The 27,603-nt window shown below is 40.2% G+C and overlaps 1 protein-coding gene across 3 annotated transcripts in view; it reads left to right on the top strand.

The window, feature by feature from the left end:
- The window catches only part of cul1b (cullin 1b), a 133,150-nt gene that overhangs the window by 55,958 nt on the left and 49,589 nt on the right, over positions 1 to 27,603 (top strand). For all 3 annotated transcript variants that reach the window (XM_041184152.1, XM_041184154.1, XM_041184153.1), the window contains 6 exons: positions 2,967 to 3,141; positions 12,974 to 13,141; positions 18,457 to 18,507; positions 24,860 to 24,950; positions 25,079 to 25,242; positions 25,628 to 25,790. In XM_041184152.1, coding sequence (XP_041040086.1) covers positions 2,967 to 3,141; positions 12,974 to 13,141; positions 18,457 to 18,507; positions 24,860 to 24,950; positions 25,079 to 25,242; positions 25,628 to 25,790 — 812 coding nt within the window. The remainder of the gene's footprint in view (positions 1 to 2,966; positions 3,142 to 12,973; positions 13,142 to 18,456; positions 18,508 to 24,859; positions 24,951 to 25,078; positions 25,243 to 25,627; positions 25,791 to 27,603) is intronic.

Below are 27,603 nucleotides of genomic sequence, written 5' to 3' on the forward strand. Positions count from 1 at the left end.
GTTTGCCATTGTGAGAATTGAACTCTTGATCTTGGGGTTACAAACCCAGTACCATAACCACTTGGCTATTTAGGCCAAGCATTAAAGTTACATAGTTTGTCATTGTGAGATTTGAACTCTTGATCTTGGGGTTACAAACCCAGTACCATAAACACTTGGCTATTTAGGCCAAGCAAAACCTTCCTGTAACTCTTTCGAGTACAAACCCATTTCCATCTGTTTCAGATGAAGTTACATTGTTTCATAGTTTGCCATTGTGAGATTTGAACTCTTGATCTTGGGGTTACAAACCCAGTACCATATCCACTTGGCTATTTTGGCCAAGCCTGGACTTGTTTTGAAGATGCATCTATCAAATCCGGCTGTTGAGTGGTATAAATTTGTTGTGGTCAAATCAATTATTTGCACTAATTCACTTGCTCAGTTCTTGTTTTAGTAGTAAATTACAAGTTAACTATGCTGTGGAATTTCAAGAAAGGAATTTAGAGAATGCAAATTGAATGAATGAGGTATTTCAAATTATGATGTGATTGCTAGGTGTTAAATCTATAAGCCATTTGTTTTCAGTGCATTGTCCAGGTCTGTGTTCATTCCTGTAGTTAATATAATGTGAATACCTTTTTGGTTTTCCATGTTATTTATCTTTGCTGAATCTGCATTTAGACAACCCAAAGGAGTGTAATAGGAGTGTATCATAGAAAATTCCAACAAGTCTCAATGCTAGAAACTCACAGCAGATTAGTCAGCCTCTATGGAGAGAACAAACAATTGAACATTTTGATTTGAGCCCTTCTTCAGAACTGAAGAATGAAATAGAATGAATAAAATGAAGTTAATAGAATCGGGGGAAAATGAGGGGGAAAGAAAAAAAGCAGCAAGGAAATATTGGTAAATTGTGAAAGTTCATCTGTCAGCCAAGGAAAACAAACATTAAATAATGTTTAAGACACTAACAGGCATACACTGAATAAAATGGGAGAAATCCAAACTGCAGAAAACTGCAGATCAGGTCTGAAATTAAACACAAAATGGTAACAAAGCAGACACTGGCATCCTGTGCCCTTATGTTGGCTTTTTTTTGTTTTCTCTTTCTGGGATAACCAAATATGCTGGCTGGATTTTCCCACTTCTCTGCCCTGGGTTGTTTTTTGGGCTCCATGTCTTTGGCCTTTTATTTTCTGACCTATAAAACTGGTGGTCAGCATGTGTCATGAGCTGGAGATACTGGGCTTTCTTCTGTGCGCTGGAGAGCTTAGGGTGTAGAAGTCCTGTTTATTGTTTTGACAGGCTTTTACAGACTTTCTGTGTTGACATGTCCTTCTTCAACTTTTCCTAGTTGTTCTTGTCGCTACCATAATGCTATTTTTCTAAAGTGTTTAACTTATCATTTCTTTGCTGCTCTGCGCTGCATGGTACAGTCATTTTATTGACATCTTTGTTTTTTTTCATCCTGCCTTTTTTTTGTTCATTTTATTAAATGTTTGTCTAGTCCATTTCTGTTGTGAGAAAGGGCTCAACCAGAAAAAGTCCACAGTCTGCTTTGATCTGTGCTGTTTCCAAGAATTTAAAAAAAAATTGACTGTTTCATGAAATTGGTTAATTACATAGAATACATTTTTATGTTCTTAAATGTGATTTAGAAAAATTACAGCATTGAGGATTGAAGCATGAACTCATTATACATTTTGAACATTACCAGATCGCATCTTCCTCTGTACTTTGATTCACATATCAAACTTGTTACAAATTGAAGATTTTTATGTGAAAGACTAAACATTTCCGTGCATGAGAAGAATTTGGGATCTGTTTGATTTTCTGAAGGTTAAGCTGCATAGCTTTTGTTTTACTTATTCTTTATAATGACTTGAATTTTTAATCCACAGATGTAGTTTAGAAATTACTTTTTGTGCTTAGTACACAAAGGCATACAATAATTTACCTTGTTTTTCTGGCAAAGTTAATCTGTTTAACATAAGATGGTTAATATATCCATTAAAATAATGGCCAACATATTGTATATAAAGTGTTAAACTTTTCATAAGCTAATTGGTTAATTACATATGCATTTTATATTAAATTGGAGTTTGAAAATTTACAGTATTGAGGATTGAAACATGAAAAATTTATGATACAACAAGAATTTTACCAGATCACATCTTTGTACTTCGGGTTAGCATCCTTTGAAATCATCTTGTGCAGTCACCTGTGTTCTTTCCTGGTTTTATTTCTTCAGGTTTGTTGGCTGCTTTAATGACATCCTTACATTTGATAGAGAACAATTATTGTAAGGATGGCTTCTTTATTGTGTTGCTGTTTTTGAAAGCAGTATAACTGACAGACCACAAATATTTTTGCATACAGTAACAGAGTTGTGTTGATGTTATATGTTGGCTAATAAGAATGTCTGTTTACTTGCCATTTTGTTCACTATATATAATAAAATGGGCTCTCAATGTACCTCTGCCAACCCATTGGGGGTGAACTGTTCTGGAAATACACCATGTAAACACACTGTTCAACCAACTTGAGTTTTTAATGAAAGTGATCCAATAGTACTGTGCAATCTTGAAGTTTTTAACAGTTTTCTGAATTTACTGTGATAACATGTTGGTTTGCTGGTTTAAGATCTTTGCAAATGATTTTGGCTAACTTTAACAATTGTTCAATGATGTAAGAATGCTGTTATCTGTCATTTGATCTATATTTCAGATGTAATTAACCTGATCATAGTATATCAGATTTAAGTGCAAGAAAGGATCTAACATTTAAATATTCTTATCTTTGTAAGCTATAATCCATTAATGTATGTTTAGTATAATATAGTGAATAAAATATTAATAAACTTGTGTTAAAATAGCTATACATACAAATAAAGCTATAGGGCTCAATCTTGGCTGGCTAAAGTTGTATATTTTATTAAGATGTGGCCACTTCTTTTGTCCTACTGCCCTTAACTTCTACTGCAGTCACGTTTATAACTATTGTACCAGTGTCCACCAGTCAAATCAAGCGCGAGGAGGAGGAACAGCTGCTGCCAAAAAACAGAAGGGCCAAACCCCCGGGGGAGCTCAGTTTGTAGGGCTGGAACTCTACAAACGTCTAAAAGAGTTTCTGAAAAATTATTTGACAAATCTTCTTAAGGTAAGAGGACTGTTTTCTGTGAAAAATCTATTTTGGAAGAAAAGTTTATGCAGTTAATTTGTAACTTTATCTTTTTTTTTAACCTAGATAATATTTAGCGTTTAAAACCATATTTTTAAACTGATAACCCAAATTTACATACAGGGCTCCATGAGGTCTTTATAACCTGTAGTGAATTTGGGAGAGCGTTCCAACTTTTTGGGAGTTGTTTCCAACTACTGAGGCTTGGAGTTGCACGTTAGTTCTTTTGTAATAGTACCGTAATTGAAAAGAACAATAACAGCGATTTGTATTTATATAGCACTTTTAACATAATCAAACATCCCAAGACGCTTCACAGGAACGTGTGAAAAACAAAACTTGACAATGAACTATGTAAGGTGATGCCAGTTCACATAAACAAAAGTTTGGCCAAAGTGGTAGGTTTTAAAGAGGAAAGACGTGAAAGGTATCGGGAGGGAATTCCAGAGCTTGCAGCCTAGGCAGCTGAAGGCATGGCTACAATGGTGTCGAATGCTTAAAATCAGGGATACTTAACAGACCAAAATAAGAGGAGCACAAATATCCCAGTTTGTCAGACTGGAGGAGATTACAGAGAAGTGGGAGGGGGGTTGGGGCGGTGTGCCGGGTCATGGAGGGATTTGAAAATAGGAATTGGAATTTTAAAATTGGCTCATGGTTAAGAAATGCCCCAAAGTAGGTCTGTACCTACAGGGGTGATGAATGCATGAGACTTTGTGCAAGTAAGCGCACAGACTACAGAGTTTACGGAGGATAGAATGTGGAGGTTGGCCAGGAGTGCATTGGAACAGTCAAGTCTTGAATTAACAGTGGCACGGATGAGTGTTTCAGCAGTATGTGAGCTGAAGCTTTGGTCTTCCCAATACTTAGAAGAGATTTCAATTTACCCAGTATAGGATGTCGGACAAGCAGTCTGATAATTTAGCAACGGTTGAAGAGTTGAGCGAGGGGTTGTTGAGGTACTGTTGGGTGTCGTCAGAGTACATGTGAAAACCGAAGCTGTTTTTAAATAATCTCACTGAGGGGCAGATGTAGCTGAGGAATAGGGGGTGGCCAAGGATAGCAGATGATACCCTGGCTATGATTAGATAAGAATGGAACCAGGCAAGTATGGTTTCTCATAGCTGGGTGAAGGTGGAGAGGCATTGGAGGAGGATGGTGTGATCAACCCTGTTAAAGGCTACAGAAAGGGATAAGGGATAATTTGCCTTTGTCACAGTTGCAGAGGATGCCATTTGCAGATTCAAGCCATTTTAGTATTGGCCATTTTGGCAGGACAGAAACTTGCTTGGAGAAATTCAAATATGGAGCTCCAAGAAAGGTAATTACAGATTTGGAACTGACAACACCTTCAAAAATTTTGGAGAGGAAAGGGAAGTTGGAGATGTGGTGGTAATTTGCAAGAATGGTGTGTTTGATGGTCTGATTTTTGAGAGGGGTGATTTATAGGGGACAGAGAAAAATGGTGTAAAGGGAACAAAACAAGTTGAAAAAAGCAGAGAAAAAAAATCAGAGGTTTACAGCGCTGCACATGATTTGAAGCCATTTAAAATGGGAGTTGGATTCTCTTGGCTTGCCTATTATTGCTTATCTTTGTCCAGGAATTCAACTGAAGGCAGCTATAGAAGAAGCAATACTAAAAACAGAAAATGCTGGCAATACTCTGCCCAGTACACTGGAGAGAGAAACAAATAAAACGATTTAGCTCAATGATCTGAAGTGTGGAGACTGAGAAGGGGAGCAGGGATCAGTGGTGAAAAGAACAAAAAGTAAGGTCTGATAGGTTGCAAGGTGGTGGTGATCTGCCCAAGGGTAGGTCCTCTGCTCATTTCTGTCTTGCAGTCCTGTGCTTTCCTCATCAGTTGCTGGTAAGAACCTCCTGTTTTCAACTTCATTGAGCAATATGACTTGCATAAAGAATACATGAGATGGTTTCCCATTGCCTTCCTCATGCGTGCTTAAAGGAAACACAAGTCCTCTTCCTGAATTCCACCTATAAGCAGCTGTTGACCCTTGAGGTTTGAGCTCTTCTGCCATCGCCATCGAAAATTCTCTGGCTCTACTGTTAGCCATAGCTTGTTACCGTCAGCATAGGAACCTTGCCTGGGCGACTCACTACCCTAAGGGCTGCAGTGAACATGAACCCAAGAAATAGGAGCAGGAGTAGACCCTATTGCCTGTGGAGCCTATTCTGTCATTCAATACAATCATGGCTAAACTTGGCTTCAACTCCACTTGCCTGCCCACTCTCCATACCTCTTGGATCCCTGTGACCCAAAATTTGTCTATTCGAGCCTTAAGTATATTCAACAGTGGAACATCCACAACCCGCTGGGACAGAGAATTTGTAAGATTGTGAACCTTATGGATAAAATAATTTCTCCTTCTCTCAGCCCTAAATGACCGACCCCTTATCCTGAGACTGTGCATCTTTTAATTTCCCTGACCAGCGGTAACAATCTCTCAGCCTCCACCCTCTCAAGCCCCTTCAGAATCCTGTTTGTTCAATGAGGTTGCTCTCGCTCTTCTAAACTCCAGAGAATGTAAGCCCAATTTATTCATCTGATCATAGGACAATCCCTTATTCAGCCTGGGTACCAATTTAGTGAACCTTTGCTGTACCACCTCCTTCCTCAGTGATTAAATGGGAAAAGGAGATGATAATAGGACAAGTAAAGAAACAAAAGGTGAATCTAGAGAAGGTGGAAATGATAATTGCAAAATCATTACTAACAACAGCTGTTGGAAAAATTGGAAGCATTGGTTATGACCTGAAATTCTTGAACTCACTATTGATTCCAAAAGTCTGTAAAGTGACTGGTTGAAAGATGAGCTGTTGTTCCTTGGGCTTCTTGGGGAAGCTACAATGTCTGTATGCCCAAGATCCTCCTCAAGCATATTATGATAACTGCTTGTTCTCTTTCACTGAAACTTCGATCACGAATGTTAAGTAAAGTATGTCAAAAAACAGCTAAAGTACCCTCTGCCCAGGCAACCAAAAAAAAATCACCAGGAAGCTCCTAGTCCTCCTCCCACAGTTATTTTTGAGAGTCTTGTATTTTGCCATTGGCCTGTTAAATACAGAGGCATTTTAGCATACTTATGTCAAAATGCAAAATAGTGATGCATGAAGCTCCCCTTCAATTCCAGGCCCACAAATTCTATTTTTTAAACTTTATGGGAGCAATTCAAAGGGAAGTTTTTTTCATGTTCACATTCACAGGCTGCAGTAAGAAGCATTGTAACCGAACATGGACGTCCAGGTGAAACTTTCTTTTGGTGTTACTTTGCAGCAAATATTTGAGATAAAAGATCTTGATTTTTTTTCTCACATTGGTTCTTAAAAGGATTTTCAAGGGTGGTTCTGGAAATGAGTGATTACAACTGTTGGGAAAGATAGAACAGAGTTAGGCTTTTTTTTCAGGTAAAGAGAAGACTTCGAGTTACCTTTAACAGCGGTCTTTAAAATTTTGAAAGGGGAGGATAAGCAGATGTGGAGCAATTTTTCAGCTATAGGAAAATCAAAAACTAGAGGCCATCAATACAAGATATTTACTAATAAATCCAGTGGGGAAGTGAGGAGAAATTTCTTTACTTGGAAGATTAGTATGTGGAACCTACTACCACAAGAAGTGGTTGAGGCAAACAGTTAAGATGGTTTCAAAAGGAAACTAGATGTGCACACGAAAAAAAGGAATAGAAAGATATGTTGAAAGGCTGAAATGAAGTAGATGGAATGGAGAAGACTTATGTTTATTGTAAGCACAGCACAGACCACAATTGGGTTGAATAGCATATTTCTGTGCTGTATATTTTGTATAGTTCTTGGAATGTGGCCAACACTACCAAACAGTGCTTAGTGTCCATTCAAGTTTGTTTAGAAGCTTTTGGGAGCTAACCACAGAGTATGGGACTAGAGTTGCATACACCCAGACCAGATAGAGGTGGCGAATCCTTGCCCTGAAGGATGAACTAGTTTGGTTTTTATGACAATCCAGCAGCTTTTATGTAATTTTATCTAGTCCCAGATCACAAATTACCCAGACTTATCGAATGCAATTTCACAACTTGCCATGATGAGATTGAACTCTTGACTTCTGGGTTGAGAGTCAACCGCCTTAACCACTGTAAAACCATATCCATACTTTTAATTAGCAGCATCTTAATGCAGAATAACAAGCCAGATTTTCTTGAAGGAGTTACTATGCATTAAATCCCTTGACAATTAAATAACTAGGTTATCCAGTTGTGGATTTAACTTTTTCATTATTTCTTGTGCTTATCTTTTTCTTGGGTGTGCTCAGCTTGATTCAATGCTATAAAAAGAACTCCATCCTAACCATGCAATTTGTGATTTAAGGTAAACTCAAAAATCTTAACTTGTCTTTTCTTTATCAGATGTTGATAGCCATCATCTCCTACTTTTATTTAAAACTTGTCAGCTCTATTCTGGGCAAACTGAGCTATTTCTAGAAATGGAGGAACAGTCCTTAGTAGTGCAGAACTTGAGTATCACTGAAAAAGTGGCAAAAGCTGTTGTGTCAATGAAAAATGTTGTCAAAACTTTTCATATTGCACTCATGATGACAGACGCAAGAATGCAAAATTTCAAAGGGAACAACAGTTTATACTGCATGAGAAAAGGGGTGCTGATTAATTGGCAAATAGGCCTGATTGCCATGGCAAATGCACCAGGGAACTACTTTTGCCCATGCTTTTGTTTATTCGAAAAAGGTGTAATCTTGTAAATAGGGCACAAGCCATTTGCTCATGGTGCAAACTTGATGTTGAAATAGAACGCATCAAAGCTCTCCTGTGGGATGATGGCTAAGCTGGTAGATCATTACTCTCTGTGTATTGCACATACTCACGATTGGCCCATGGTTACCATTTTCAGACCTGGGGCATGATTTTTCACTTGGCGTGTGGGTGTGCACCCGACACGCCTGAGTGTGAAATAAAACGCATTAACTTCGGTCGAGCGTGCCAACGTCAATGCACGCACACGTTGTAGTTAGGTCGGTGGGCGCTGACAAATAAAACATCCATTAAGTTAACAATTCTGCTGAATTTTTCACTGCCCGTTCAACCTAATGTTTGCCATCAGGCGAAAAGACCAAGCGGCTTTTGTATTTTTTATGGAACCTCATCCACAAGTGAGATGAGGTTTCCTAAAGCAAATAAAAATAAAATAAAAAATTTTACACTTGAACTGAAAACATGTTCCTGCTCATGTGACGTGAGGAGACATGTTTTATGACATTTTGATTTTGTTCATTTTTTTTTTAAACAGCTCTTCATCTCCCTGAGGCAGCACCGTGCCTCGGAGATTGAAGCGCTCTTTTGTGCGCATGCGTGAAGTTCGCGCTAGGCCCGGTCGCCCTCCTCCCCCCGCCCGCACAGGCAGCGTTGCTGCTTGCGTTCCACGCTGGGCATGCCCGCATAAAATTGCCGTGCGCTGTCAATCGCAGTCGGTGGTTGGCTTTCCGACCACCCCCGTTAAGGGCAAAATTCTGCCTCCGAAATGTGCCCAGTTTACCTCAAATTACCCTGGAAAGGCAAAGTATCTCAAAAACTTTAGCAACAGATGAAGCTAGTTGGTTCACTATGTAGTGACAATGCACCTGCTGTTTTCCACTAACAGGATGCTGCCGTCAAGCCAAATATATGTTCTGCCTATCACACGCATAATATGGTATATGAATTTCAGTGGTGGTGCAATGCCAGGTATGTTGGTTGTCCGCCCAACGACTAGCAGATCGCATCAAACAGCATGTCGGTTCAGCTGACTGCACTCAACCAACCCAATTTTGCAAAACATAATGTGATATGTTAGATGTGGCTCTGCGATTGGATAACACTTACTGAACAATCCAGAATCCAGAGTCATCTCAGAATTACAGTAACAACCAATTTAAGATTATCGGTTGGGCTCGCAATGCAGCTCACTGTCGCTTACTGGACATATATTTTTTTTTATTCGTTCATGACATGTGGGTGTTGCTGGCTAGACCAACATTTATTTCCCTTGCTCAGAGGGCATATAAGAGTCAACCAGATTGCTGTGGGTCTGGAATCACATGGAGGCCAGACCAGGTAACGAAGGCAGGTTTCCTTCCCTAAAGGGCATTAGTGAACTAGATGGGTTTTTACAACAATTGACATTGGTTTCATGGTCACCATTAGACTTTTAATTCCAGATTTTAATTGAATTCAAATTCCACCATCTGCCATTGTGGGATTTGAACCTGGGCCCCAGACCATTACCCTGGGCCTCTAGATTACCAATCCAGTGACAGTACTACTACACCACTAAAGGAATATGTCCAGATATTGCATCTTTTTTGAATAAACAAAAGCTTCCTGGTGTATTTGCCATGGCAACGTCTTGACAATCAGAGCTTGCCAGTCAGTCAGCACCCTTTTTCTCATGCAGTATAGATTGTTGTTCCCTTTGAAATTCGGCATTCTTGCGTCTGTTGTGAGTGTGCAAGATGAAAAGCTTTGACCACATGTCCCTTTTTTTCAGCAATACTTAAATGGAAGAGCACTCCTTAAATGTTGTGCAGTCTGATTATTGGAAGAGGTTATTTAAGAAGAAAAAATACTTAAACGTACCCCATCATCTTTATTTGCAAGGCTAATGAATAATATACTCTCCGGTCTTTTGTAAGATATAATTAGGCTATTCTGACTTAAAGTAATTTGTTCTATTTGTACTAATCCAGGACCTGCAGGAAGGAATTCATATATATTTAGTACCTTTCAAATAATGTAAAACTACAAATTGCTTCACAGCCAATGAAATTTAAAGTGTAGCCTCTGCTGTTGGTGAAGCAGACATGGTAGAAATATGCACGCAGCAAGATCTTACAGGCAACAAATGAGATATTCATTCTTAGTGGTATTGGTTTAGGGATAAATCTGGGCCATGATTCCATAAAAACTCTTTGCTCCTTGAATAGTACTGTGGGATCTTTTCCATGCACTGGAGAGGCAAACGGGCTCTCAGGTTAATATCTGACAATACTGCATCAGAAGCCAGCCTAGATGTGCTTGAGTCTTGGTTTGAACCCATGACCATCTGCATGGGGTGATAATGCTTAAGCTGAAATTTAGTGCCAAAGCAAAATACTACAGTTACTGGAAATCTGAAATAAAACCAGAAAATGCTGGCAATACTCAGTAGGGGAGGCAGCATTTGGGAAAGAAAACCATTAACAATTGACTTTGATAACTTTTCCCAGTTCTGATGAAAGGCTGGAAATAGTTGAACTCAGCGTTGGGTCCCGAAAGCTGCAAAGTGCCTAATCAAATATGAGGTGTTCCTTGAGTGCATTTGGTGCATTGCCTTGCATTGAAATCATGGCTAGATCAGCCATTTTGAAGAGATGGAATAAAGTCAGTCTGAATAGCAGAGAAAATCCTTCAATCCACTTGAAATGGGTGATAACGGATGAGCCAAGAGTAGCCACCTCCTATAAGCTATGCTAAATGTTGATCATTTGGTATGTCTTCTCACTTTCATGACCATTTTAAATTTGCTAACACCCTTGTCACTGACTCTCAGAAGAAACAATATTTCTCTATTCATTTTATCAGTGCAGTTTCCCTCTCATGAACCTTTTTTATCCATCTCTGCTCCAGTTTAAATAGACTTGAGATTAGGGTTGCCAAACCTCCAGGAATTACGAGGAGTCTCCAGGAATTGAAGATCAATCTCCAGGGCACCGCTGTGTGCAATCCTGGAGAAAATCATCGGGCATTAATAAAGGATTGTTGTTTTTTTTTATTTTCTATGAGCATTCCTCTTTAGCAGATTTTAAAAAAGGCTGTTTGGCTGAGAGGCTTCATCCAATTGGGGAATGAGTCTTTTTGCTTTCCAGTTGGCGTAGAAAGGCAGTACCTCACAAGGATGAATATGTTGGCTGACTAATGGCATGAGTGTTGGGGCAGGTCATGTGATGAAGGAGTGCATTTAATCACAGTTGCTCGACTATCTCATCCCAAGCATCATCCTTCGATGCCTTTGATGTCCCAACTGATATTTTGATGTTTTTATCCTGCATTGTTGGCCCTAATTTTATAAATGTTATTGGATATTTCATTAGTTTAAGTGCCTGTATTTGCACTTCTAAGTTCAACGTACACTAAAAACTGTTGTTCCATTAAGTGTATGTGTTGCATTCCTTGTCTTGGCTGTCAAGATATATTACTCACTCTTAAATCCATGTTAAGTTGCATCTGCAACCTGTTGACATATTCCACTACCTACTTCCTCAGTATATCAAGAGTAAAATTGAACCCAGCACTGGCTTAATGAAAGGTGTGCTGCAGAATGCTTTGATAGAGGGGAAGGATCAAGCAACCAAGAGGACGAGGAATCAAAAGTATCCCGAGCTTCCAGTTCACCTTTGAGATGAAACGGGTATCCAGTTGGCCTCGTTCAAATGGATATTAAAAATTAAAGAAGCAGGGAGTTCCGGTGTCCTGGCCACCATTACTTCCTCAATCGTTATATTACTGGCAGACAATGCCTATAGCATTCATCACTAATAGACTGCATATTTCAAAAGTAATTAATTGTGTGAAGTTCTTAAAGATAATATGAATTTAAGGAGGCTATATAAATGCAAATAAAATTTAGTGCAAAAGACAAGTACAAAGTTTTGAACTTCAGTAATTTACATAAATCTTAAATAACCTGCCAATTTTGAAATAAAAATAGGTGTTAGAAAATCTCAGCAGGTCTGGCAGCTTCTGTGGAGAGAGGAATAAAGTTAAGGTTTTGAGTACAATATGACTCCTCTTGAATACATAAAGCTGTATTGGACTTGAAATGTTAACTTGGTTTCTGTTTTCACAGATGCTGCCAAACCTGCTGCGTTTTTCCAGCGCTTTTTGTTTTTTATTTCCGATCCCTAGCATCTGCGGTATTTTGTTTTTATTTTTATGCCAATTTTGAAATGTGGAAAGAGCCATGTCTATTCAATCTCAGAAATTAAAAATTAGCTTATCAAAGACAAACTTTGCTGTGAAAGGAATGAAAAGATGCGGCACCATCTCACACGTGGTGACCTTCTCTTTGGTTAGCACCTTTGGTTAGTGTAACTGTGAACTTGCAGTGCTTTTAGTTTTCTGCACAAGAATATTGACTCTCACTGCTTGGCATAAAGGTCATGCAATAGTTTTCAATATTCCTGGAGCATTTCCAAAGATATGATATCCTTGTTGCAAGATTGACATCTTGTGATGAGTTATTGAATAGAGTAAACATCCTCACCATTATTTATATTTGCATCTTATTGCAAAGTCTGTCGGGGCCTTAGGAAAATGTTCTTAGCCTCAGCCCTGATCTTTTACATCTATGACCAAAACTACGCTCTTTGCTAACACTGTCTCCACCTGGTTGCTGTACTTCTGTACCTGTGTTTATTCTATATCATTATCTATGTGTATGGAAAATGATGAAAAACATTATATTTCAATCAATACTTCTAAAATGAAGTTTTGGATTGTTTTTTCATTGAGTGTTAGAAAAGGTGCAACAGGTATTCCAGATGGAATAAGTGGTTGTCATTGTTTTTTTTTCTGCTATAATGTAGTTTATTAACTTTTTTAAAATTATCTACTGAGTAAGGTGACAGACATGTAGTTTTCTGTGGGATGTAGCAATGTGATCTAACTAATTTAATTGGTAAATAAAAAGAAAAATCTCTTTTCTCTTGTGTCAGTTTGGTAAGTTTCCCCTGTACTCAGATTCATGTGGCAGGCTGTTTACAAAAGAGAAAATATTGTTTTTCTCATATAGGATGGTGAAGATTTGATGGATGAGAGTGTATTGAAGTTTTATACCCAGCAGTGGGAAGATTACAGGTTTTCTAGTAAGGTATTGAATGGAATCTGTGCCTACCTCAATCGACACTGGGTCCGTCGTGAATGTGATGAAGGACGTAAAGGAATTTATGAAATATATTCGGTAAGAAACCATTTTTGTTTCATTTTCAGTGCATTTATTATTGCTGAACAGGTTGTATTCTGTTTGCCTATTGTCATAGGTCTTGTTGGAACTATTAAATTATCTTTAATTTTAAAATAAGTGGTTGTAATATTTTAGTGGCACTGCTGCTGTAGATAGTGATGAGCCTGATGTTACGTCACCTGTTGGGAGACTTCTGAACATTGAGAGAATGTGGTCTAGTCCTTCAGAAATCCAAAAGTGCCATTTACCCATGTTTATATTAAACTTTTCCCAAATTACCCTGGAAGCTCTCCAATGAGCATAAACTTTATTACACCAGGAAACAAAAATCTTTGATGTCCCTAAAGTTAGTTTTCTGCTTCAAACTACTACAAGGCCTTTACACCAGCCCTTCCTAATGTGCACAGGTTTAAATAGTTATTCTGCTTTGAGAATCAGAGCACTGAGATTGTATTTCACCAGTTTTGCAGTGCCTCTTAGCAGGTATACGTGTAATTCTTGGCTGAAATAAAATACTGGAATTACAATAAACAAGCCAGCCTTTGCAGAAATTTAGCCCCACCAGCAAACTTAATGAGTTTTGAATGAGGAAGTGCCACCCAACAGTTGGTATAGGTGCCAGAACCAGCAGGAACAAACCCCACCCAATGTTAAAGGAAGCCACTGAATACATAGGTGGCAATTCGCAGTTTTTTTTAAACAACAGAACTCTGCTCCCAACCAAACCCTTCCCCATAGAGTTAACATTTAGAGTCAATATGATTCTTCAGAGCTCTGACGAGGAGTCTTAAGGACTCAATGTTAATTCTGCTTTTCTCTTCACAGATGCTGCTGAGTTTTTCCAGCATTTCCTGTTTTTATTTGATTTCCAGCATCAGCAGTATTTTGCTTTTACCATCCCCGTGGAGTAGTAAAAACAAAACAAACCAAAGTAGAACGTAGTAGTGAATTGGAACCCCCTCACAGCTACCGAACATGGTGCAATGGTACCTTCTCCCAACATAGTGCTATTTTCTTGCCCCACCACCCACTAAATAGGATAATATAGCTTGTCCCTTGAAATCTAGGCCTTCTCCCATTGTGGATTACCTCTGCCCTTCCCCCTCCCCTGCCAATGAGAATTTTTTGTGTTGTTTCATGCCACCAACAATTCCCCTTCCCCTTGATTGAAGTACTGTATTTAGTACTGAGTCCAGGCCAGCAACACTGCCAATAATTAAGAAAAAGTACACTTGGCTTTATTAAACTAGAAACGTCAGAAGAATTTGAAGGTTATGGATATGGAATATGCTGTTCTCCATATATTTTAGAAGTGCTAAGTATTAAACCCCCAGTTGTATATTTTGACGTAACTATAGAGCAGGTAGACTAAAGAAGTAATTCTTCAAACTTAATGGCATACATGCATGTATTTCCCTGGTACGGAATTGAGTGAGATTGATATTTAGTCATTTTGGCAAGATCCCTGCCCATTGACTTGAATTTTCTAGGAATCCCCTGGCATAAACAGGAAGTTCGAACTTGAAGTGGGTGCGAACATTTAAGTGATCTGTTATTGTACAAGAGTTGTCATAATGTCTCCTGTGTAATTTCCGTGGATTTTCCCCATGTTGGATGCCTGACAACTGGGGCTTGGGGATGTTGGCCTTACATGGCACATTGCAAAATGTGTAAAGAGACTGCCAACATCCCAGTAACACCTTCAGATGGGTACGTTTTAAATTGTAATGGGGCCAGCAAAGAGGAACTGTGGAATGGGAGCCTGTCTGGCTATTTATTGTCAGTTTGTGCCCCAGTCATGTAAAGCTTAGTTGGCATAGAATTTCTGATAATCAGAATAGTGAAAACAAAATAGATACATGTATAAGGTACAACAATAAATGCTGAGACAGAGATGTCTTGTAGCAAGCATATGGAAGAACATGAGACAGCACTGGATTGCAAATGGTATGACCTCACTTTTACTGTTGCAGAATGTAGTGGTTTTGATTTTCTGTGCTGATGCTCATTCTGAAATTATTGAGCAGTATGTTTTACCACGGAGTTCTTGCAAATTGATGAAGTACACTTAATGGGTGGCAAGTGCAAGTGAAATGTAATGTGGAACGTGAATGTATAGTCTTGGGTTAACCCATGAGCTGCTTCAGTTCTGGAGTAATGGGCAGTCTGCAAATTTTAGTTTTGCATCTATCTTCCTCCTGTTACTCAAGAATCTTTTAATCCAAATTTGAAGTAGAATCTTCATTTGTTACAATCACCTAGTGTCATCACAGTGAATGTGCCTGACGTACTTGTACATTTTCTTACAGTGAAAACATGTGGGGTCAACTGATGACCCTTTTGAAAGTAATATGGGTGAGATTGTCCTAATGCCACTAATCAATTTAGATCCAATCTACATAAGGTATAGACCTAAAGAACTTTCAAGTAACAAAGAGGAGACTTAAACTTTTTTTCGTTCTTTCACGTGATGTGGGTGTTGCTGGCTAAGCTACCGTTTGTTGCCCATCCCTAATTCCCTTGAGAAGGTATCGGTGAGCTACTGCCTTTAACTGCTGCAGTCCATGTGGTATAGGTAACCCACAGCATTGTTAGGAAGGGAGTTCCAGGATTTTTGGCCCAGTGACAGTGAAGAAAGGGCAGTACAGTTCTAAGTCAGGATGGTATGTGGCTTGGAAGGGAACTTGCAAAGTGGTGGTGTTCCCATATATCACCTTCCCATGTCCTTCTAGGTGGTAGAGGTCACAGGTATGGAAGGTGCTCTTGTAGGAGCCTTGGTGAGTTGTTGTAGTGCATCTTGTAGATGGTGCGCGCTGCTCACACTGTGTGGTGGTGGTGGAGGGAATGAATATTGAAGGTGGTGGATGGGGCTGCCAATCAAGCAGGCCACTTTGTCCTGAATGGTGTTGAGCTTCTTGAGTGTTGTTGGAGCTGCACCACTCCAGGGAAGTGGAGAGTATTCCATCACACTCCTGACTTGTGTCTTGTTAATGATGGATAGGCTTTGGAGAGTCATAGTTGCTTACTGCAGAATTCCCAGCCTATGACCCACTCTTGTAGCTACAGTGTTTAGATGGCTGGTCCAGTTCAATTCTGGTCAATGGTAACCTCTAGGATGCTGATAGTAGGGGATTCAGTGATGGTAATGCCATTGAATGTCATGAGGAGATGGTTGGATTCTCTTCCATAAAAGCAAAATACTGTGGATGCTGGGATATGACATAAAACAGAAAATGCTGGAAAATCCCAGCAGGCCTGGCGGCACCTGTGGAGAGAGAAAAACTGAGTTAATGTTTTGAGTCTATATGACTCTCTTCATTGGCCAATTCCTGGCACCTGTGTGGTGTGAATGTTACTTGCCGCTTCTCAGCCCAAATCTGAATGTTATCTTCCTGCTTCAGTATCTGTGGTGTTTGTGAATGGTGCTGAACATTGTGCAATCATCATCGAACATCCCCACCTCTGACCTTTTTATAATGGAGGAAAGATCATTGATGAAACAACTGAAGATGGTTGGGCCTAGGGCACTGCACTGAGAAACTCTTGCAGTAATGTCCTGGGACTGAGCTGATTGACCTCCAGCAATCACAATCACCTTCCTTTGTGCTAGGTATGACTCCAACGAGTGGAGAGTTTTTCTTCAATTCCCTTTGACTCCAGTTTTGCTGGGATTCCTTGATGTCACACTGGGTCAAATGCTGCCTTGATGTCAAGGGCAGTCACTCTCACCTCAACTTACCTCACCTCTGGAGTTCAGCTCTTTTGTCCATGTTTCAAACAAGGCTGTAATGCGGTCAGGAGCTGAGTGGCTGTGGTGGAACCAAAACTGAACATCAGTGAGCAGGTTATTGCTAAGCAAGTGCTGCTTGATAGCATTCTCGACGATCCCTTCCATCACTTTGGTGATTGAGAGTGGACTGATGGGGCTTTAATTACCTGTGTTGGATTTGCAACTTTCCACAATAAGTAGATGTCGGTGTTGTAGCCATACTAGTACAGGTTGGCTAGGGACACAGCTGGTTCTGGAGCCCTAGTACTATTGCTGGAATGTTGTCAGGGTCTATAGCCTTTGCGGTATCCAGTGCCTTCAACCATTTCTTGATATTGCGTAGAGTGAATTGTATTGGCTGGAGACTCATCTTTGATGCTGGGGACCTCCAGAGGACACCAAAATGGATCATCCACTTGACACTTCTGGCTGAAGATGGTTGCAAATGCTTTAGCCTTGTCTTTTGCACTGACGTGCTGGGCTCCGCCATCATTGAAGATGGGGATATTTGTGAAATAGCCTCTTCCAGTTAGTCGTTTAGTTGTCCGTCACTGTTCGTGACTGGATGTAGTAGGACGTTAGAGCTCAGATCTGATCAGTTAGTTGTGGGATCGCTTAACTTTGCCTGCCGCATGCTATTTGTGCTGTTTGGCATGCAAGTAGTCCTGTGCTGTAGCTTCACCAGTTTGACACCTCATTTTAGGTATGCTCCTCACATACCCTGCTGCCCTCTTCATTGAACCAGTCTTCATTATTATATTAATTTTTCATAGAATTTTAAATCACACAGGAGGCCAATTGGCTCATTGTACCTGTATAGTACTTATTCCATTCAACAAGGATTTCCCCTTAAGCCTCTAAAGATTTCATTTTTCAGATATCTTTTAGAAGCCAATGTGCTTTCCAATAGGCATTCCATGTCATCATAATCCTCTCCATTTAAAAAAAACTTCTGTCCTCATCTTTGTTCTTGTGCTAATTTTTGAATGTTCTCTAGTTACGAACTCACAACCAATGGAAATAAAGGAATTCTAACAAATTTTGAACACCATATGACTTAAACTTGCTTTGATCCAATGATCTATTGAAAATTGATCTAATGAAAAGAATCAATCGGCGTAACTTAAATCTTATTTTTTGTTTGTTCGTTCATGGGATGTTACCTTTCAGAGCTCTGAAGAAAGGCCATACAGACTCAATGTTAACTGTTCCTCTCTCCACAAATGCTGCCAGACCTCCTGAGTTTTTCCAGCATTTTCTGTTTTTGTCTCTGGAATACTAATCTAGTGACAGCAACACTATGCCACTGCTTCCCCCATATTATAGTGAATCGCTTCTGAAGCCTAGTTTCAATGTTCAGTATCTCAAAACTTCAATTTGTTTTCAAGGTTTTTTTTTTAAGTTTTAGATTGTTCAGGAAAAACTTTTGTCTTCAAAGAATATTTTTGGACATTTTCACATTTACCATTTGGTGACAATGATTGATTACAAGCTCTTTATTTGTCAGCAACATTTACTTCCAACCTTTTTTTAATCCTTACAGCTTGCTTTGGTGACATGGCGGGATTGCTTATTTAGACCATTAAATAAACAGGCAAGTATTTTCCCATAGTTATTTTTTTTAAAAAAACATTGTGCAATGATTTAAAATTCACCATTTTGTCAATAAGCTTTTTGTCAAAATATGCCTTAAATGTAAATTTATTTCAAAATTTAAAATGAGACTGTACAATTGTTTCTGTTTAACACTGACTCCTCAGCACTTTTGCAACCATAAAAGTCTTTATTGTAACACTGTTTCTGCTGTAAAATTGCTAAACCTTCACTTATGAGATGAGCATTTTGAAAACACTGAATAGAAGTAGGCCATTTGACTCCTCAAGCCTGTTCCACCATCCAGCGATGACATGGATGATCTGTGACTTAACGCCATATATTCATTCTGCCTCAAATCCCTCATTACATTAGACTAACAAAAATCTATCAATCTCAGATTTAAAATTAACAATTGATCTAGCATCAGTTGTCAGTTGTGGAATTGTTCCAAACTTCTATCATCCTCTGTGTGTAGAAGTATTTCCTAATTTCAGTCCTGTAAAGCCTGACTCTAATCTTTAGATTTACCCTCTGGCCCTAGACACTCCAACCTGTGGAAATAGTTTCCCTGTCTGCTCCCCTTAATATCTTGAAAATTTCAATCAAATTACCCTTTGTAACCTTGTAATTTCAGAATACAACTCTAGTTTGTGTTATTGCTCCTCTTAATTTAACCTTTGGAGTCCAAATGAATGCAGCACTCCCTCCAAGGCTAGTTTATCCTCCCCACTGCCCAGGACTGCTCATAGTACTTCAGGTGTGGTCTAAGCAGGGCATTATATAAATGAAGCATGTCTTCTACCTGTTTGTATTCTCACCCCCCAATGTTCCATTAGCCTTTTTGATTATTTTCTATCTTGACACTGCATTTTAATAATCTACGTATATGGTCCTCTTAAATCTCTTTGAACTTCCATTACTTATAACATTTTACCAGTTAGAAAGTACTCTGTTCTATTCTTTTAAGTCTAAAGTGGATGACCACACATTTATCTACATTAGGCAAAACTGTGGCAAATAGATTCAAATCACTGAATCAATAGGCTAATTTTTTTCTGTATGTGTTTCTTCTGCAAAAAAGTAGAGTTAACAAAGTTGGTCCCATAGAAAGTGAGTCTGGGGAATTAATAATGGAAAATAAGGAGATGGCAGATGAATTTAACAGGTATTTGCATCGGTCTTCACTATAGAGGATACAGTTAACATGCCAGAAATAGTTGTAAATCAGGAAATGGAAGAGAGGGAGGAACTTGGGAAAATTATAATCACCAGAGAAGTGGTATTGAGCAAATTGTTGGAGCTGCGATCTGACAAATCCCTGGATCCTGATGGACTTCATGCTAGGGTCCTGCAAGAAGTGGCTAGTGAAGTAGTTGATGCGTTGGTTTTAATTTTTCCAGAATTCCCTAGATTCAGGGAAGGTTCCATTAGATTGGAAAATTGCAAACTGTAACTCCTTCATTCAAAAAGGGTGGGAGACACAAAGCAGGGAACTACAGACCAGTTAGCTTGACAACTGTCATAGGAATTAGCTATTATTATAGTTAGCTATTATTAAAGATGTTACAGCAGAGCACTTTAAAAAGTTCAAGGCAATCAGGCAGGGCCAACATGATTTTGTGAAAGGGAAAGCATGTTTAACCAATTTATTGCAGTTATTTGAAGGAGTCACATGTACTGTGGATAAAGGGGACCTGGTGGGTGTACTGTACTTAGATTTCCAGAAGGCAATTGATAAAGTGCCACATCAAAGGTTATTGCAGAAAATAAAAGTTCACGGCGTAGGGTGTAACATATTGGCTAGCTAACAGGAAATGGGGTAGCCGTAAATGAGTCTTTTTCTGGTTGGCGGGATGTAACGAGTGGTATGCCACAGGGATCAGTGGGGCCTCAACTTTTTACAATTTATATAAATGACTTGGATGAAGGGACAGATGGTTTGGTTGCTAAATTTGCTGACAACACAAAGATAAGTAGGAGAGTAAGTTGTGGAGAGGACATAAGGAGGCTACAAAGTGACATAGGTTAAGTGAGTGGTCAAAGACCTGGCAAATGGAGTATAATGTGGGGAAAATGTGAAATTGTCAATTTTGGCAAAAAGAATTAAAAAGAAGCCCATTATCTAAATGGTGAGAGATTGCAGAGCTCTGAGATTTTGAGGGATCTGGGTGTCCTGGTGCATGAATCACAAAAGGCTAGTATGCAGGTACAGCAAGTAATTGGGAAAGCTAATGAAATGTTATCGTTTATTGCAAGGGCAATTGAATACAAAAGTAGGGAGGTTATGCTTCAGTTGTACAGGGCACTAGTGAGACTACATTTGGAGTTCTGTGTACAGTATTGATCTCTTTATTTAAAGAAAGATCTAAATGTGTTAGAAGCAGTTCAGAGAAGGTTTACCACACTAATACCTGGAATGGGTGGGTTGTCTAATGAGGAAAGGTTGGGCAGATTAGGCTTGTATCCATTAGAGTTTAGAAGAGTAAGAGGTAGAAACATGGAAAATTGGAGCAAAAGTAGGTCATTTGGCTCTTTTGCTCCACCATTCAATATGATCATGGCTGATCCTTTAACTCAATGCCATCCTCTCGCCCTCTCCCCATACCCCTTGATACCTTTAGAGTCTAGAATTCTATCTATTTCCTTCTTAAATATATTTAGTGACTTGTCCTCCGCAGCCATCTGTGGTAGATAATTCCACAGGTTCACCACACTCTGAGTGAAGATGTTTCTCCTCATCTCAGTCCTAAAATGGCTTACCCTGTATCCTGAGATTGTGACCCCTTGTTCCAGAAACCCCAGCCAGAGGAAACATTATCCCGGTATCCAGTCTGACCAGCCCTGTCAAAATTGTATACATTTCAAAGGGTTCCCCACTCATTCTTCTAAACTCCAGTGATCACAGGCCTAGTCGGCCCAATCTCTCCTCATGACAATTCTGCTATTCCAGGAATCACCCTGGTGAAAATTCGCTGCTCTCCTCTATGGCAAGTATATACTTTCTTAGGTAAGGAGACTAAAACTGCACCCAGTACTCCAGGTGTGGTTTCACCAAGGCCCTGTACGGCTGCTTCGATAAGTCTTATCGAACTTATTGAAACCTTTAAGGTTTCGGGGTTTTGGCAGAGTGGATGTGGAGAGGATGTTTTCCCTTGTAGGAGAATCTAGAACTAGGGGGTCATGGTTTAAAAATAAGGGGTTGCTTATTTAGGACAGAGTTGAGAATTTTTTTTCTCTGAGGGCTGAGAGTCTTTGGAACTCTTCCTCAAAAGGCGGTGGAAGCAAGGTCTTTGAATATTTTAAAGGCAGAGCTAGATATATTTTTGATTAACAAGGGGGTGAAAGGTTATTTGGGGTAGATAGGAGGTTACAATCAGATCAGCTATGATTTTATTGAATGGCGGGGCCAAGTAGCCTACTCCTGCTCCTAGTTCATATGTTCATAGGTATTGCAGGTTGGAAATGCACCAGAACCACTTTATATGAGACAAGTTCTTAATTGGCTGCCTCCATGTTCACCATCCAATTAAGAATGGCAGGTGGAACCAGGGAGTGGGAGGCACTATAGGAGGGTTTGCAGCAGTGTCTGGACAGCAGACCCATTGGGAGAGGTGAGCACTTGTGGAGAAAAGGAAGACCTAGGGGATGTCCAAAAATGGAGGTTGTGAGAAAGATGACAAAGTACTGTAAGAAGTCTTAGGGTAGAGGGTTGAGCCTCCAGAAGAGTGTCCGTGGCTACTCCTGGACTCCTGTGAGAACTGCCACTCCTTGATGCTGCCAATTAATTCAGCCACCAATGGCCTGGTGAAGTCCCAGTGACAGGCTGTCTCTGAACCATTGCCGGTCTTTCAACATATAGGCCTGTGCGACAGCAGGAAAGTTAGGGGAAAATGCCCTTAATTAGCTTCATTGTTTGCCCATTTCTGAGGAGGAGGCCCTTTCTGTTGACAAAGGTACTGGGCTCACCTGGCACCTTGATGGCCATATGTGTGTAGCCTATTGCATCCTGGACGTGGGGGAAGCCAGCAATGGCTCACTGTGTCTGGCTTGCCTGGTCCCAACAGAAGTAGATGAAGGTCAATGCGCGCCTGAACAGTGTCTGTAACCTGCTCGACACAAGTGTGAGCAACTGATTGGGAGACGCCACAAAGATCACCCCGGGCTCCTGGAAGGAGCCAGATGCATAGAAGTTGAGGTCAATTGTGACCTTCAGAGCCACTGGCATGGGGTGTCCGCCCACGCAGCGGAGATCTTAGGCCCTTTCATCTGACACATATAGCTGACTGTCTTCCTTGAGAGATGGAGCCTCCTTCGGCATTGCACCTCAGACATATTGAGGTGGCTGCTTCGCTGCCTGTAGACCCTGGCAGCAGGATAGTGGCGTTTTGTGCTGCTCCTTCCACCTTGGACTACCTCTTGGCTCTGCACCCCTTGTGCCTGCGCCTGTCCACCCAAAGGTGGCTCCTCTGGAGGCTGAATGTGCACTCCTGGCCTCCTCCCCCTTCTGGCCCTCCCTTCCTCCTCAGAGGAGCTGCCTCCAGTGGAAATTCAGCTCCCATTCCCAGACTAAGGGAAGGCTCCCTGAAACCTGTAGGCCCAGAAAAGATTGCTCACTGCAGAGTGCTGACCTGAGGTTCAGAGTCCAGGAAAAGCAGCTGGTATGCGTTTTGAAGTATTGTGTGTTACAGGCAAGTTTCAAAAGCTTTCAAAAATAAATACTTGACTGTGCACACTTGTGACCCCAGCGAACCCTCTTATCCCGCCCATGGATGAGGTTAATATAAATGTGTCCTACCCTCCTGCCCATTGCGCCCGTGCACCAACCCGAAGATTGCACGGGCGCCGAAAAATCGGCGTCGATTGGTGAGTCAAGGGCCTTAAGTAGCCCATTAATTAATGGCAGGTGCAGGCTGGACATCATCGTGCGCCTGCTCAGCGAAATATTGCAATGGCGCGCGGTGACATCGGGACACTCGCTCGACATCACCGCATATCATTTTATGCGTGGACGTGCGGGGCCCGCCCCTGCACGCCAACAAGAAAATTCTGCCCATGGAGTTTTCCAACCTGAAAGAATGGGTCCTAACTCTAGAGAATTGTGGAAGATTACAGTTGGGCCACCTGCAATGTTTTCACCAACTTTTAAAACCCTGGGATGGAAACTATTTGGTCTTGGAGATGTTTTGCTCTTTAATGCCATTATGTAGTTCATTACTGTTATTTGACTTCTGTTAATTTTGGTGATTACCTACCCTGATTCAATATCAGTTTGAGGATTTTAATTCAGTTAATAAAATAAATCTGGAAATGAAAGCTAACAGACCTTGAGAAACTAGTATCGATTGTTTACTAATGGCCTTTAGGGAAGGAAATTTGCTGTCTTTACCTGGTTTTGCCTACATGTGACTCCAGGCCCACTAGAATGTGGTTGACTCTTAACTGCCTTCTGAAATGGTCTAGCAAACCGCTCAGTTGAGGATGGGCAACAAATGCTGGCCTTGCCAGCGACACTCTCACCCCATCAAAGATTTTTTTTTAAAAAAATTACCAGTTTTAAAGGGGCCCATGTTGCTTCTGATCACCCTACTTTTCCTAATACAGATCATATCTGTTAATTTTAATATCCCTTAGAAATTCCCTTTCCTGTTCTGTTTTTATAACTCTGTCTGTTTTGTTATCCTTGCTGTTTGTATTTTTCCCATTTGCTGGGATCTGTGCTTTTCCCCATGTTTGTATGCTTTTTCTTTCGAGCCTTATGTTGTTTCTTACCACCTTAGTTGTCCATGTTGCCTTTTTTGGCAAGTAGAGCTCTTGTCCCTTGAGGTATAAACTGGTTCTGTATCACCTTAAATTATTTTTTGTGAACACTTCCTCTGATCTTTTGTTTTAGTCTTTAACAGATTTGCCTAATTCACTGAGTTGTTTTTCAATGCAAGACCATGCACACGGTTGCAGTTTATGTGTTTGCATCTTGACTGTTCTGAGTTCAGGCACTTCATGTAATGTCACTTTAGTAATGTTTGTCAGTGGATAAATGCACTGTTAATGATTGCCCTGTGGACCAAAGAACTCACTGTCTAGTTGCTGTCAAGTTTCTGGATCTCAGCTGGGGCAGTTGGCTTGAACTTAGGATGGCTAAAGAAACTCAGCTTGAGTTTGTGTTCCTAATTGTTTTATGGCTGACTTGAACAGCTCTGACCACCATGTCAAGTGGCACCCCTGAACTTGCTACCTGCATGTGCATAGGTGAAATTAGATCTACACAACTAGAACTGAGAAGAGAGCAATAAATATTTAACTTATGAATTATTGGTATTGGGTAACCAAAATACCATTGTTTTTCTTGTTAGGTTACAAATGCAGTTTTGAAGCTGATTGAAAAAGAGAGAAATGGTGAAACCATCAACACCAGACTGATTAGTGGTGTGGTTCAGTCGTATGGTAATTTTGAAGTTCTTGTGCTTCCTTAAATGTTAATACTCTGATATTTGTTATGAAGTGTCAGCAGAATATTCTAAATGAAAGCTTATCAAACTGGATGTTTTTGTTCATTGCATTTATTTTAACAGTGGAACTTGGGCTGAATGAAGATGATGCTTTTGCAAAGGGACCCACATTAACTGTGTATAAAGAATCATTTGAGTCACAATTTTTGGCTGACACGGAGAGATTTTACACAAGGGAAAGCACTGAATTTCTACAGCAAAACCCTGTAACAGAATACATGAAAAAGGTAAGTAACTGCAGATTACATAACTGGATAGTATATGGAGTCTATTTGTCAGCAGTTACTGATTTGGACGTTTACAAGCCTATGCACATTTAGGTGCCTGGAAATCTGTTTTTGGAAGCCCTCCCGCTATAAATTAGTTCCTTAACCTCATTTTATGTTTACATAAATATGTGTGTGTATGTGTTGCATATCACCCCCCCACCCCAACCATGCTCCTTGCTTGCCTTTTTCTGCGTACTTTCCCCAACATTGCTGTTCCCCCTCCCCTTATCACTATATGTATGACTCAAGGTATGTATTTTGTCACTTGACTGAGCCCTTTGAACTTTGTAGTTAAAAGCTATTAGAAGTATTCTTAAGGATAACAGTAAATTTTGTTTTGCAGGCGGAGGCTCGGCTGCTGGAGGAACAACGCCGCGTACAAGTTTATCTTCATGAAAGTACACAAGATGAGCTGGCTCGTAAATGTGAACAAGTACTTATTGAAAAACATCTAGAAATTTTTCATACGGAGTTCCAGAACTTATTAGATGCTGATAAAAATGAAGGTAAGGCTCTTGTTCATTCCATTCAAAGGCATCTATGCCCAGTTCTGTAGAGCAAAGCACTAAACTTTTTAAAAATTTAGTTAAGTTTTGCATTTAGCATTTATGTTAACCTTAACTTGTTGCTTTTTCCACAGTGTTAGTCAGTAATATGCTAGTAGTAGTTGCACAGCTAGTTAATTAGCTGACTAGTTGAGCTGGTAATCACTGACAGCAGGGACTGAGTCAGGTCTTTGGAATTTTTGCTAGTATAGTTTACAGAAGACTTTTGCTAACGCATGACATAAGCAGTACGTAGTCCAGTTCTACAAAGTACTACTTCTACACAGTGCTGAACTCGGGGAATTTGATGAAAAAAGCAAGAAGCAATAAGAGAGGGAATGGGAGACGGCGAGGCCTGAGAGCTAAGATCTCGAGGCATTAATTAAAATTAATAGCTTAAACAAACCACTAACCATATTCTAAAAGAGGATGTAGAGATGTTTTTGGCTCATGGATGGGCAGCTGAGATATATTCTGTGCTATTCCTACATTATAGTAGAAGGGGACAGTATAGTTAGTGGGATAGACACGGTTCTCTGCCGCTGAGAGCAAGAAGGCTGTGTTGTCTGCATGATGTCAGGGTTGAAGTCGTCATCTCGGACTGAAGAAGAACTTTGGGAGGGGTAGGGTCCATTTGTTGTGATCTATGAGAGTACCAACGATATAGGTAGGCGTAAGAAAGAGGTTATGTTGAGGGAGTATGAGCAGCTAGGGGCTAAATTAAAAAAAAAACCACAAAAGTAATAATCTCTGGATTACTACCTGAGTCTATAGCAAATAGACATAGGATAAATAAGATGATGTGGGAGAAATGGGTTTTGATTCATGGGCTATTGCATCAGTACTGGGAAAGAGGGAGCGTTACTATTGAGACAGTCTTCACTTGAACTGTGCCTGGACAAGTGTACTGGCGAATCATATAACTGGGGCTATAGAGAAGGCTTGAAACTAAATAGTGGGGTTTGGATTCATGCGAGGGGAGATTTTGAAAGCTAATGAGAAAGGACAAGTGCATGGTAGTGATATGGATAATGATAAACCAGAAGGTGACAGCAAGGGACAGAGCATACAAACTTGATTGCATTAACAAATAGGGTCAGCGTAGGGAAAAATGGTGAAAAGACAAAATTAAAGGCTATTTATCTTAATGCATGCAGTGTTTGCAACAGGATGGATGAATTGATAGTGCAAATTGAAATAAGTGGGTATGATATTATAGCCATTACAGAGACACGGGCCCGAATCTTACCTTTGGCAGGCGCGCCCGATCAGCGGGCCAGGGAGCAGTCAGGAAACAGACCGCCGATCATAATTTGCCCCTGACTGATTTTGAGCTGGCTCGCCAATTAACAGCTAGCCAGCGTGAAACGCACGCTGAAATGCTCAGCACTGCCGGGGTAGGGGTGGGAAGAGGGCAGGTGATAACATTTCCGCGGGCACGGGTGAGCGTGATGAGAAAGCTCCCTGAAGGCAGACAGCTGCCTCAGAGTTGCAGACCTGAAAATGCTAAATTAAAGATTTTAAAAGCTGAAAAAAGTGTCCATGCATCATAATCAATAAATATAGCTGATAAAAATACTGTCGACAGAAATTTACTTTTATTTTATCTAATCACTGAAATTTCATCCTGCCCTTGGATGAAGTTTGATGAAAAATGGCAAGGCTGCCTGGCCGATTCGCCCGTCCACCAACTGTTAGGTTGGGCAACGAAAAATCGGAGTTGATTGCGCAGTTAATGGTCTTAATTGCCCTCTTACTTGTCAGCGGGCATGCT

This window comes from Carcharodon carcharias, chromosome 3 (assembly GCF_017639515.1).
Source record: "Carcharodon carcharias isolate sCarCar2 chromosome 3, sCarCar2.pri, whole genome shotgun sequence".
NCBI lineage: Eukaryota > Metazoa > Chordata > Chondrichthyes > Lamniformes > Lamnidae > Carcharodon > Carcharodon carcharias.